The sequence below is a fragment of the Schistocerca americana genome, chromosome 3 (assembly GCF_021461395.2).
Source record: "Schistocerca americana isolate TAMUIC-IGC-003095 chromosome 3, iqSchAmer2.1, whole genome shotgun sequence".
Lineage (NCBI taxonomy): Eukaryota > Metazoa > Arthropoda > Insecta > Orthoptera > Acrididae > Schistocerca > Schistocerca americana.
The window spans coordinates 724,001,915-724,015,864 of NC_060121.1; the positions used below are offsets into that span (position 1 = coordinate 724,001,915).

Consider the following 13,950-nt stretch of genomic DNA (forward strand, 5'->3'; position numbering starts at 1 on the left):
GTGCACAGAGGATGATATCATTCGTGCCAACCCGAGTGCCTTGGAGGTTGCGAACTTCTGAGCGCATGTCATATGAAGATACGAATTCACCAGTTGTATCATATTATCCCACTCTAATTATTAATTGTCGGGCTGTGTGTGTGTGTGTGTGTGTGTGTGTGTGTGTGTGTGTGTGCGTGTTTTTCTGGTTCGAGAACATGTAACTATTCCGAAAGTAAACCCTGTGTTCTTTTACTTCGAGTGCGAGAGCCAGTTCTACACCAGCACTGGTGTAGTACTAATATTTGAACCTTCCCGTTAATATTTTGTTGGTTTTGTTGTCCTGTGACAGACAGCAGCAGTAGGGACCGTTCCAAAATGGCGTATGACATAGAGGTCCGTATAAAGCAGGCATGTGCCACTCCTCACCTCACTGGACCAAATTAAACACATCGACACTTACTAAAGTCATATGGAGATGGAGGAGTAAATGTGAGCAATTGGAGGCGGTGGGTACTGCGTTTCAATGGCGGTGCCCGACAACCCCTGACCAGGCAGACCGTGCTCAGTTGCCATCCCTCGTAATGAACAGCTTCTCGATTAAGTAATACGTGGCTTAGGAACAAGGAATTGAGCGGACAACTGAATGCTGTCTGTAATGCCTTAGACACGATGTTACGCTATGTTAGTTTCCGCACAGTTGTGCGAGATGAATCCTCCGGATGCTTACATGAGACTGAAAGAATCATGGACTGGAATTTTGTCGGGACCTGCTGAAGGTGAGAATTTTCTGAACACCATCATCATCGGAGATGAGACGTGGCGTGACCACTACGAACCAGATTCCAAGAGACAGTCCTTGGAGTAGAGGCATGGAGATTCTCCAACAAAATGGAGTTGAAGAGAGAGCTATTTGCTGGCAGAGTGATATGCGTAATCGTCTGGGATAGGCAGCTTATTATTCTTTTGGATTTTTTGGAGACTAAACTAATTCTCAGTTCAATTCGTTACAAGAAGACACTGATCAGGCTGAAAGCACTAATTCTCAGAATCAGGCCAGAGAAGAATACAAACGTGTACTTTGCAACACATCACTCCTGGTCACATAACAATTTTGCTACCATGGAACTCACTGCCAAATTTGGCTGGACTGTCCTACCACATCCACTGTACTGTCTTGATTTAGAACCTTCACGCTTCCATCTCTTTGAGACTATGAAAGATACACTCGGTGGCCAACATTTTCTGGATTCACGTGCTATCGTCAAAGCTATGAGACAGTGGCTCGCACCATCTGTTACATTTTCACGCGTACGGCTTGACAGCTCTTCTTCATCGTTAGAAAAAGTACGTAACGAACAGTGGTGACTAAGTGGAATAATGACAGTCGGTAGCTGATATATTGTTTTCTTTAATTGTGTTATTGTGCTTGCTGTGCCTGCTGTAGTTGCAGTGAAAATAAATGGGAATCGTTAGCTTGGGAATGGCCCTCATATACATACATACGTGTAGGGTGTCAATGGAGAGTCCCGAAATATTGTTTAAATGGTTCATGAAAACGAAATGAAGTTTTCAACGAGTAGGAAAAATGATGCGAGTACATTCTTCTGCGATTAATACTCATAAATCATGTATATTTCGATGCGTTAAAGGCAGTATGATTTCTTAAACGGAATTATCTATATTTTTTAACATCATTCCTGAAATCTTGAAAACAAGAAGAGAATAAAATATAATGGAATACCTTTACTAATCGTTAGCCGCCAGTTTTTGAAACAGGCATTGCCAACAGTTACTTTACGATAAGTATTACAAACCACGTTTAAAATACAAATAAATGTACATATTGATTTGAATATGGCCTATAACTTTACCTTGCATCAACGGTAATATATGATATAGTTACCTACTAAAGCTGTCGTAAAAAGAAAACGGGAGACAGTACTTAATAGAGAGGAGTGCCGCGCGGAGTGACCGCGCGGTTTAAGGCGTCATGTCATGGACTGTGTGGCCCCTCCCGCCGGCGGTTCGAGTCCTCCCTCGGGCATGGGTGTGTGTGTTGTTCTTAGCATAAGTTAGTTTAAGTAGTGTGTAAGTCTAAGGACCGATGACCTCAGCAGTTTGGTCCCTTAGGAATTCACACACATTTGAACATTTTTTTTTTTTTTTTTACAGAGGAATGGGCTTTTACTACCTTCAATTCTTTAACTGTGGACGACACGACTCTGTGTTCACAATGCCTGTAACTGCCCAAACTGCCTTCATTTGCATCACGAGTTTTGATTATGCGCCAAGTGAGCCACCTTCACAGAATAATTCCGTGTGCACTCCGCGAGCCAATACAAACCATGGCAGGGAGACAGTAAATAGCTCTTGTTTACTAGTTTTACGTGAAAATAAAACCACTGTTGATTACTTGGTGCACAGCTACTATGTGTGATAGATCGATGTCAATGGCACGTAGTATATGATATTGTATTGTAATTTGAACTGTGTGTAATAAAACCGAATCACACACATAAACCTTAAAGATACAGGAATAGACAATAAAGTGGTAATGTTTGCAGTGAACATTTTTGCAACAAACGCGGAAATATATTGAATATGAAAGACAAGACGACTGGCAAAATTCAAGTTTTGCCCAGTTACCTGATGTTCTTGCGGCACAGTATTACCAATAAAAATATTCTTTCATACCTCGGTTAACAAAAAAACGATATGCGCATTAACTATACGGCAAACACTCACTCTCGTTGCGCACTATTATGTGTGGGAAACCCTGTTTCGATGTCCACAACATTTCATGAAACGAAATGTTATGGGAGTTCACGTCAGGAGAGAAAGACTGAGTCCCCGGCAAGCAGAACAATTACTGTGTGTGAGATACTCGACATTTTTATACTCATATACTGGTAACTCAACCATTTACGGAAGTTCACTGAAGAAATGTGGTTACACTTTTAAACCCCTGCGAAACTTCAAGAAGTAGATGTTGTGTTACGTATTAGATTCTTGTAATCGTCTAAGATTCACTCACTACTGCGATTATATAAAACATTTTAAGAGTTTAGGATCGCAAATGATGGATCTCACGATCTGTACCTCAGATTTACCGTAACTGCCCTGTTGTTTATTTCACTTGCTTTGCGTTTTGCACAGAAGTTTCAGAATGAATAACGCTGAAAATAATTAAAGCAGAAGACAGTGAAATGTGGAAAAGAAACATAGTACATGTATATCAGTTAATTTAATTCAGTTCATAAAGGTATCTGTGTGACGAGGCAAGCCACGTTCTTCCGCCAAATTCGTTCCGCTTATTGTGTAATTCTCAGTCACCCTGTGAGACGGTCTTTGGGTGTTTTGTTCGGAAGTAATAGGAGGAAATGTCAGGAAAAATTAGAGGAAAAGTTACATTGTTGTTGGGAGGCGTGTTGAGGGCGCCTAGTGGCTAAGGCCACCGCTCTCGGTAAGCTGGAGGGCAGGTTCGAATCCGGAGTGACACAGTTTTTCTCAAGACACTTTCATTTATTGCAGGTCATTGTTTTTATTGATTCCATTTGTTTCGTGTAATTTCAATGAATTTTGTTCATTTAATGTACCTAAGGTTTTTTATAGGCTGTTTTCCATCATTGTCACTACTAACAACGAATGCTTTTTTTTCCCATTCCCGCCCGAATTAATTCAAAGCTTTTTCCGCCCTTACTGTTTCCTTGCAGATATTGTCTTTCATTTCCGCTATCTGAAAACGTTTTAGCCGGCCGCGATGGCCGAGCGTTTGTAGGCACTTCAGTCCGGAACCGCGCGACTGCTACGGTCGCAGGTTCGAATCCTGCCTCGGGCATGGATGTGTGTGATGTGCTTGGTTTAGTTAGGTTCAAGTAGTTCTAAGCTCTAGATGTTAAGTCCCATAGTGCTCAGAGCCATTTGAACCATTTGAAAACGTTTTACGTAGGATTCCTAACACCACCATCCATTTGCTTGAACAAGTGCCCCACATTTATTTGTCGGTTTTGGTACTATAATGACGACGCCACCTCCTTTTATTTACTGAGCGATGTGTGGCAGTAAATCGCATTTCGATGGACGGCGGTTCAAATCCCCGTCAAGTCACCCAGATTTAGGTCTTCCGTTGGTTTCCCTAATCCATTGAAAGGAAATACCGGAATGTTACCTTTGAAAGGCACTCTGCCTATTTTCTTGCTTATTCTTCTCCGTCCGAGTTTGTGCTCCGTCACTAATGACCTCGTCGTCGACGAGTCGTCAAAACTCAACGTTCATTTCTCACTTCTCTTTTTATGTACGTCTGTTATCGCAGTGCTATAGACACATTTATTTAAAATCTCATTATAGAAGCAAATCGAAATATTTGACAACTTTTAAAACACCATTCTCTGTATGTGCTTAGTTTTGTTAGCAGGAGCCAAAGCGTATCAGTATATATACTTTGACCATATGTACGTTCAGTGCCCGTTAATAATTGATGAATTTCCATCATAGAATAAAGTCTGTTAGTGACGATTGGATATAGCTTGTCATAGTGACCTTCATACTCATGCGTACTTTTGGTGTATTGACGTTCTATCTATTATCGGCTGTGGCAACATTATACGTTGGCTATAATTAATAAAAATTGAGTTTAAAATATTGGTTTCGATTTGGACGGGACGCAATTCAGGTCTCCACGCAAACACAAAGATTTCCTTCCCCACCTTTCCCACCAGCTGAGCTGGCGCTCCTCATGTGGCGACTTCTTCGTTGGCAGGGCAACAGAAAATAGTCCGAAAAGTAGTTTTTATTCCCGGCGTATAAGCGTCTTCAGCACAGTAATTACGTTGATAGCTTGAACTAACAACTGTAAACAACAGATTTACATCTGGCCAGTCATTTGTGAACAGGCAGTGTTAAGTAGTGGACGTGCGGCCATAGTTTCACAACGCTGTTGTGTCACAGATCGCAATGGAGCAATATTTCCATATCAAGTATTGAAGTCATTCCTCAGAATGTTTCGAAGAAGAGAAAAGTGTGCGTCAAGTACGTCCCATACACACTGACTGCCGAACAGAAACGACGACACGTGGTCCGCCTGCCCTGACTTGACTGAAATGCAAGACGCTAACAACTCATTTCTGGGAAAAGTAATCACCGGTGACGACCTACCACAAACGGACAAAGTGCATAAATCCACATGAAGAGTCAACGCTTTGACGACCTAAACGACATTCAAAGCACAGTGATGCGCGAGTTGGACAACATTCCAAAGAAGGACTTTTCTGACAATTTAACATTTTTCACGAATGTTCTGTGCGCTGTACTCATGTGGGGGAAGCTATGTTAAACACCTGAAGCATTAAAAGCCCTACTTTAACGCGTCTGCATTTTTTATTAATCCAGTATCGAAACGTTTTGGACTGACTGGGTGTTCCCAATAAAATTTGCTTCAAAAAGATATAGAAACCTTAAGTGATGTAGGAAAAACAGATTAGCAGAACTACGAAACCGTTTTTGAGATAATGAATACTTTTGTGAGCTATCCTGTGTAATGCTGTAAATACTGTAATTAATGTGATATCAGCATGGATAAACGCGATATTTGGGGGCGTCCCTAAGAGACTAATAAGGGATACATTTTCGGTTGTTTAATCTAGTTTTTATGCCCAGTATTTTGGCACTGATTTGGCCGTCTGCGTCGTACATCTGTGTGGACCCACTGGCTGAGCTGCGATTACTCAAGACGAGTTCTGAGAGAACCTGACCTATACTACTATGCCAATCGCCAAAATATTGTGCTTATAATTTGTATCAATGACAAGGATGAACACTCAAAAACATACTGTAGTTTGTTACATAAACCATTTATGTCTCTGGCATGTAGAGAGATGACATCGAGACGAGCGCCGGAGCCCAAATGTTCGTGTATGGCTTTCCAATCCATATTGCTGTAATTCATAGAAAGTGTCTGTATTGAGGAAAGTAAACTGGTCGGATATTTTACACTTTCAGGTTCGTCGTAACGTTTTAAAATAATAATTATCAACCGAAAGCTGACATTTGCAGAATACTGAAATGAGATGAACCATAATTCACGTCCCTTGAGCCGTTCTCTGTCATTTATGTTGAACCGTTTTGTTTTATAGTTATTGGTAGTAATTTATTTCGGAGAGTTAATTAAGCACAGAGAAGTTACGACGGTCTTTCGACTAGCCGTGCTGACCGTTACTTGCAGCCGATAAGAGGAAGAGTGATGTCTGTAAGTTTTACGGGCAGGAACATTCTTCTAGTATTAATTGCAATGGAAGTCAGGGCCGCGAACAATGTTCTTATCGGGCAAATTGCCATTCTCTTTAATTTTAGCAGACATCCTGTGTAAAAATGTTCCCGAAAATTAAACGAAGCCCCATTACAAGAAGTATAAAACATTCTTTCAGAACCGTAAAGTGCCAGGGAGTGCGTGGCATGCCTTGGCGCCGTCTGCGAGCCCGACACGAAACAGACCTGAATAACAGAATGCTGTCTGTACATGCGATTAAGTAAAATTTCTCCTAAGGTAGCCGCCCCGGCCAGAACTTTCTTACGAGGCGCACAACATCAAAGATAGCCTTTCTTTATTGAAGTCTTGGAGCATGCTTTTCATGTTACACAAGACCATTTAAGATAGAAAAACTGTTCTTTCTGCTAAACAGTTTCAGTATCGTGCAAACTAACCCGTAAACGTCGAAAAGCAATGCAGTCAGAAAACTTCGGTGTTACCTATCGACTTCACAACTACCAAATCGCGGATCGTTTACGACCGAGCAGCGAAATGACAGTCAGATGTTTAGCCGACACGAGACTTGGAGTACAGTCTGTGTGAAAATGTAGACTAAGGATCCTTTCTTAACCTAATATTGTATGAATGGTAATGCAAGTGTAAGGAGAAACAGCTGCCGGTAGGCCTTTCTAGTCACGTCCCACGTGAAAGCGATTGAAAAACGCAGAATTGTTGCTTTAATAATGACCTAATGTTCTTGGAAGAGCAGGTTGGTTGGTAGATTTGGGGGAGGGGACCGAACAGTGAGGTCGTCGGTCCCATCGGACTAGAGAAGGGCGGGGAAGGAAATCGGCCGTGCCGTTTCAAAGGAACCATCCCGCCATTTGCCTGAACCAATTTAGGGAAATCACGGAAAACCTAAATCAGGATGGCCGGACGCGGATTTGAACCGACGTCCTCCTGAATACGAGTGCAGCGTGTTAACCGCTGCGCGATTTTGCTCGGTGGAAGAACAGGTCTGGCATTTCGTGGAACAAATGCACACGCTCAATGAAATTTTAAATATGATGGGGTAAGGTTAGAAAGTTTGGTTCTGATACTCTTCAAGGTGACAGAATACACATAGGATACGAGACGTACTGCGTGACACAAGAGTACTAAAACGCGTAGTTAAGAGTTAAACTGTGAGGCCACTAATTTTTTCAGAACATGCACGGTGGATTGGCAAAAGAATTTGACTGATAAAGCGGATACGACGGACGTTGCGATTCTGAAAGTCGCTAACGCGCGCGCTTATGTGTGTGTGTGTGTGTGTGTGTGTGTGTGTGTGTGTGTGTGTGTGTGTGTTTGTTTTGGTTAAAAATTTTAGGGCTGTCAGTTCTGTCCTGCATTTCTTGCGTTAGTCTTTCAGGTTTCTGTCACAGTTGCATACAATTTCTTGGTTGTGACTACTTTCGAGGCGATAACGTTCATTCTCAAACCGTTGCCTGCATTTGGAGTGTTTATTAGAGTATAATTCAACTGATACACTTACAAGACATCTTCATAAAATAGGTCTGCATGTAAATACGTTATGGACATAATTGTACTCTCTTGTGACAGAAACCAGAGTACATGATAGTCAATGTACTGTGCGTTGTACCAACAAAATGTTGGCATAACATATCTCTTGGGTTTTTCGCTGTAAACGAAAGTGCGAGTTTACGGTTTTAGTCGCAATGTTTAAAATATTGTAACTATTACATCAGCTAATTCTGGTCTTTCTTTCTTGCAGGAAATTGCCGCCATACTCATTAGCTTTGATAGGCACAATGAGTGGCAAAGCAAGGAGGTCAAGATCAGGTGAGTACTTTTTCCATTGTCTCTCTCTTAATTTTCGACATGAAACGCGCAGTGGCACAAATGCACAACAGCAGTTTACCCTGAAGTGACAGAAATCATGGGAATACCTCTTTATATCGTGTGGGACCCCCTTTTGCCCGGTAGTGCAGCAACTCGACGTGGCATGGGCTGAACAAGTCGTTAGAAGTCCCCTGCAGAAGTGCTGAGCCACGCTGCCTGTCTCTGTGGCCGTCTATGATTGCCAAGTGTAGCCTGTGCAGGATTCTGTGCGCGACCTCTTGATTATGTTCCATAAATGTTCGATGGGTATCATGTCTAGCGAACTGCGTTTTCAGATCATTTTCTCGAATTGCCTATTATAAGTGTTCTTCAAACGAATCGTGAACAGCCGTGGGCCGGAGGCATGTTGGTGAACTTGAAGCCCATGAAAGGCTGCAAATGGTCTCCGGGCATCCGAACATAACCATTTGGAGTCAATGACCATATCAGTTGGATGAGAGGACCCAATCCATTCCTTGTAAACACAGGCCACACCATTACGGAGCCACCGCCAGCTTGCACGGTGCCTTGTTGACAACTTGGATCCATGGGTTCGTGGGGTCTGCGCCACACCGAACCCTGCCTCGGTCATTAAGTGATGGCCGTCGGCCACTGCGTTGTCCAGGAAATCTGGTATTCTCGGCACACTCTTGACACTGAAGGTGTCGGAATATTGAATTCCCTAACGATTTCCGAATGGAATGACCCATGCGTCCAGTTCTAACTATCATTCCGCGTTCAGGGTCTGTTAATTCGCGTCATACGGTCGTAATCAGATCGGAAACCTCTTCACATGAATCACCTGAGTACAAATGACAGCTTCGTCAATACACTGCCCTTTTATACCTTCTGCACCAGATACTACTGCCATCTTTATATGTGCATATCGCTACCCCATGACTTCTGTCATTTCAGGGTAGAGCTATGTATTGCGGGTTAAAGCCTAACACACTCGCATCTTTGAGTTTACTGTTGTGTTTGTGTTGGTGTTGGTGGTTACAAAAGAGAGAGGGTCAAACTATAAAGTGCCGGTTGGTAGTCTACGCCTCTTGCACGGCACCAAGGAGGCCGCTGAGCTTAATATCCCTGTTCCTCCGACAGATCACCATCAGTAGCTTCCCATGTCCAATGGGCCTTCGGGAGAGCATGACATTTACCCCCAGAATATTTACACACAGTCTACATAGGAACATTTCCTGCTTTTTTCGAATAGCGTAACTGGGGACACAACCCTCCTGTGGCGGGCTTTGTCTGTACTAGGTACTACTACGTTAAGTCTACTACAACTGAATGCCAGGACGAGCTCATTTGTAATGTATGAAACGCATAAGATTTCTGAATAACAGGAATTGGGCATAGTATGCTTTTAGAAGTCATATTGTGTAAATCGAAGAAAACCTGCTTTTCCTCAACAATCGACCGTTGTAACAGGTAATAGTAGGCCAGGCCAGTTTCAGCTCTTGTCGTACTTAACAAATGCTATACTGTTAACAAGCTCAGGTATGCGAGTAGCACATGGTTACCATTGAAGTTAAATATTTGAGTACCATGTGGCTTAACTCATTTATCGGCAGTACGCACATAGTGTTAGCCCATACGTTCATAAACTAAATTCGGTAGCGCACTTCACTCAAAATGTATTTATCTTTGTGGCAGCTGATGCGAAGTCAAACCTACGGCACAGTACTACAGAGAAATGCTCCTGCGGGGGCAATAGACGTGACGAAACTAACCGGTTTGAACGTAGAGGGATAGCCGTCTACATGCGAAGGTCACTTTTACCGGACCACAAAGCTCACCCAGACAGTGACTATCATGTAAGGTCCAGGGAAGCCGACTGTAGTAGCACATTATGCAGAGGAGGCGGTAGTAGTTGCGATCTCGAAACTGACTCTCCAGGTCCGGAAGAAATATATGCTGAAGTAGTAAAGAGGATAGGACCGCTAGTAGCGCCGTATTTAACTTCCCTCTCGTTATTGAAGCTTTAGTACGCTGAAGGATTCTTGCGAGGTGGATTAATGTCATAACGTAATAATCAGCAAGGGTGCACATAAGGTTCCGACTGCTCCAGAGAGCTACAGACCGGTATGCCTGTTGAACAGTCGTCGTACTATCTTCTAGGACTTAACTATGGAACCCCTCATGTCTCTCCTCAGTGAGGAGTAGAACCCTGACGGTGGGGTAGTGGCGTAGGCAGACGGTGTCCTGATAGTGGTACCTGCGGACTCTCAGGAGAAGCTGGAGGAAAGGGCTACTGGTGTGCTCGAGCGGATGCGGCGCTGCTGTTCTTATAATAAACTGGCCATAGCGACACACAGAACTACCTACATATTACTTAAAGGCCAACTGTCCTAGCCTGAAACCCCTACAATTAGAACTGATAACACTTCTATATCACGCAGCAAGTTCTGCAGATACTCGCGAGTCCATTTGGATAAAACTAAATCTTTATGACACATATTAAGCTATCCAAAGAAAAATTAATAAAAATTATGCACACGTTTGTGTGATCCGCTACCACTAATTATAAGCTACCTTTGCGTACCGTTAGGGCGTACCACAACGCTGTCTTTAATGACGTTGACGTTGCTGGCTTCGCAGCCATTGTATGGGTGCTTTGGCTGCGAATCGAGAGCTGTAGCCCCATCCTTACACGAACGCGGAGGAGCGTAATACTCAGTTTCACTGTGGCTTTTGGTCCAACACCTGTCGAGGCTTTACTGGTAATACTGTGGATCCATCCCGTCAATATTCGGGCACGATATAGAGCAGCGTGCTACTGGTTACGTCGTAGCAGACTGGACTGAATGCAAATGATTACAGGGGTAAATATCAATAACAAAATTCAACTCCGGGCATGGTTGTTGTTGTTGTTGTTGTGGTCTTCAGTCCCGAGACTGGTTTGATGCAGCTCTCCATGCTACTATGCTACTCTATCCTGTGCAAGCTTCTTCATCTCCCAGTACCTACTGCAACCTACATCCTTCTGAATCTGCTAAGTGTATTCATCTCTTGGTCTCCCTCTACGATTTTTACCCTCCACGCTGCCCTCCAATACTAAATTGGTGATCCCTTGATGCCTCAGAACATGTCCTACCAACCGATCCCGTCTTCTAGTCAAGTTGTGCCACAAAACTTCTCTTCTCCCCAATCCTATTCAATACTTCCTCATTAGTTATGTGATCTACCCATCTAATCTTCAGCATTCTTCTGCAGCACCACATTTCGAAAGCTTCTATTCTCTTCTTGTCCAAACTATTTATCGTCCATGTTTCACTTCCATACATGGCTACACTCCATACAAATACTTTCAGAAATGACTTCCTGATGCTTAAATCTACACTCGATGTTAACAAATTTCTCTTCTTCAGAAACGCTTTCCTTGCCATTGTCAGTCTACATTTTTATATCCTCTCTACTTCGACCATCATCAGTTATTTTGCTCCCCAAATAGCAAAACTCCTTTACTACTTTAAGTGTCTCATTTCCTAATCTAATTCCCTCAGCATCATCCGACTTAATTCCACTACATTCCATTATCCTCGTTTTGCTTTTGTTGATGTTCATCTTATATCCTCCTTTCAAGACACTATCCATTCCATTCAACTGCTCTTCCAAGTCCTTTGCTGTCTCTGACAGAATTACAATGTCATCGGCGAACCTCAAAGTTTTTATTTCTTCTCCATGGATTTTAATACCTACTCCGAATTTTTCCCTTGTTTCCTTCACTGCTTGCTCAATATACAGATTGAATAACATCGGGGATAGGTTACAACCCTGTCTCACTCCCTTCCCAACCACTGCTTCCATTTCGTGCCCCTCGACTCTTATAACTGCCATTTGGTTTCTATACAAATTGTAAATAGCCTTTCGCTCCCTGTATTTTACCCCTGCCACCTTCAGAATTTGAAAGAGAGTATTCCAGTCAACATTGTCAAAAGCTTTCTCTAAGTCTACAAATGCTAGAAACGTAGGTTTGCCCTTCCTTAATCTAGCTTCTAAGATAAGTCGTAGAGTCAGTATTGCCTCACGTGTTCCAACATTTCTACGGAATCCAAACTGATCTTCCCCGAGGTCGGCTTCTACCAGTTTTTCCATTCGTCTGTAAAGAATTCGCGTTAGTATTTTGCAGCTGTGACTTATTAAACTGATAGTTCGGTAATTTTCACATCTGTCAACACCTGCTTTCTTTGGGATTTGAATTATTATATTCTTCTTGAAATCTGAGGGTATTTCTCCTGTTTCATACATCTTGCTCACCAGATGGTAGAGTTTTGTGAGGACTGGCTCTCCCAAGGCCGTGAGTAGTTCCAATGGAATGTTGTCTACTCCGGGGTCCTTGTTCCGACTCAGGTCTTTCAGTGCTCCGTCAAACTCTTCACGCAGTATCATATCTCCCATTTCATCTTCATCTACATCCTCTTCCATTTCCATAATATTGTCCTCAAGTACATCGCCCTTGTATAGACCCTCTATATACTCCTTCCACCTTTCTGCTTTCCCTTCTTTGCTTAGAACTGGGTTTCCATCTGAGCTCTTGATGTTCATGCAAGTGGTTCTCTTATCTCCAAAGGCCTCTGTAACTTTCCTGTAGGCAGTATCTATCTTACCCCTAGTGAGATAAGCCTCTACATCCTTACATTTGTCCTCTAACCATCCCTGCTTAGCCATTTTGCACTTCCTGTCGATCTCGTTTTTGAGACGTTTGTATTCCTTTTTGCCTGCTTCATTTACTGCATTTTTATATTTTCTCCTTTCATCAATTAAATTCAATATTTCTTCTATTACCCAAGGATTTCTACTAGCCCTCGTCTTTTTACCTACTTGATCCTCTGCTGCCTTCACTATTTCATCCCTCAAAGCTACCCATTCTTCTTCTGCTGTATTTATTTCCCCCATTCCTGTCAATTGTTCCCTTATGCTCTCCATGAAACTCTGTACAACCTCTGGTTTAGTCAGTTTATCCAGGTCCCATCTCCTTAAATTCCCACCATTTTGCAGTTTCTTCACTTTTAATCTACAGGTAATAACCAATAGATTGTGGCCAGAGTCCACATCTGCCCCTGGAAATGTCTTACAATTTAATACCTGGTTCCTAAATCTTGTCTTACCATTATATAATCTATCTTATACCTTCTAGTATTTCCAGGATTCTTCCATGTGTACAACCTTCTTTTATGATTCTTGAACCAAGTGTTAGCAATGATTAAGTTGTGCTCTGTGCAAAATTCTACCAGGCGGCTTCCTCTTCCATTTCTTAGCCCCAATCCATATTCACCTACTACATTTCCTTCTCTCCCTTTTCCTACAACCGAATTCCAGTCACCCATGACTATTAAATTTTCGTCACCCTTCACTATCTGAATAATTTCTTTTATTTCATCATAGATTTCTTCAATTTCTTCGTCATTTGCAGAGCTAGTTGGCATATAAACTTGTACTACTGTAGGAGGCGTGGGCTTCGTATCTATCTTGGCCACAATAATGTGTTCACTATGCTGTTTGTAGTAGCTTACCCGCATTCCTATTTTCCTATTCATTATTAAACCTACTCCTGCATTACCCTATTTGATTTTGTGTTTATAACCCTGTAGTCATCTGACCAGAAGTCTTGTTCCTCCTGCCACCGAACTTCACTAATTCCCACTATATCTAACTTTAACCTATCCATTTCCCTTTTTAAATTTTCTAACGTACCTATCCGATTAAGGGATCTGACATTCCACTGTCCGATCCGTAGAGCTCCTGTTTTCTTTCTCCTGATAACGACATCCTCTTGAGTAGTCCCGCCCGGAGATCCGAATGGGGGACTATTTTACCTCCGGAATATTTTACCCAAGAGG

The 13,950-nt window shown here is 42.5% G+C and overlaps 1 protein-coding gene across 1 annotated transcript in view; it reads left to right on the forward strand.

Moving 5' to 3' along the window:
* LOC124606343 (calmodulin-binding transcription activator 1) overlaps window positions 1–13,950 on the forward strand; it is a 943,657-nt gene that overhangs the window by 517,112 nt on the left and 412,595 nt on the right. Inside the window, exon 4 of the mRNA XM_047138326.1 lies at window positions 8,001–8,068. Within this exon, the coding sequence (XP_046994282.1) occupies window positions 8,001–8,068 (68 nt within the window). The remainder of the gene's footprint in view (window positions 1–8,000; window positions 8,069–13,950) is intronic.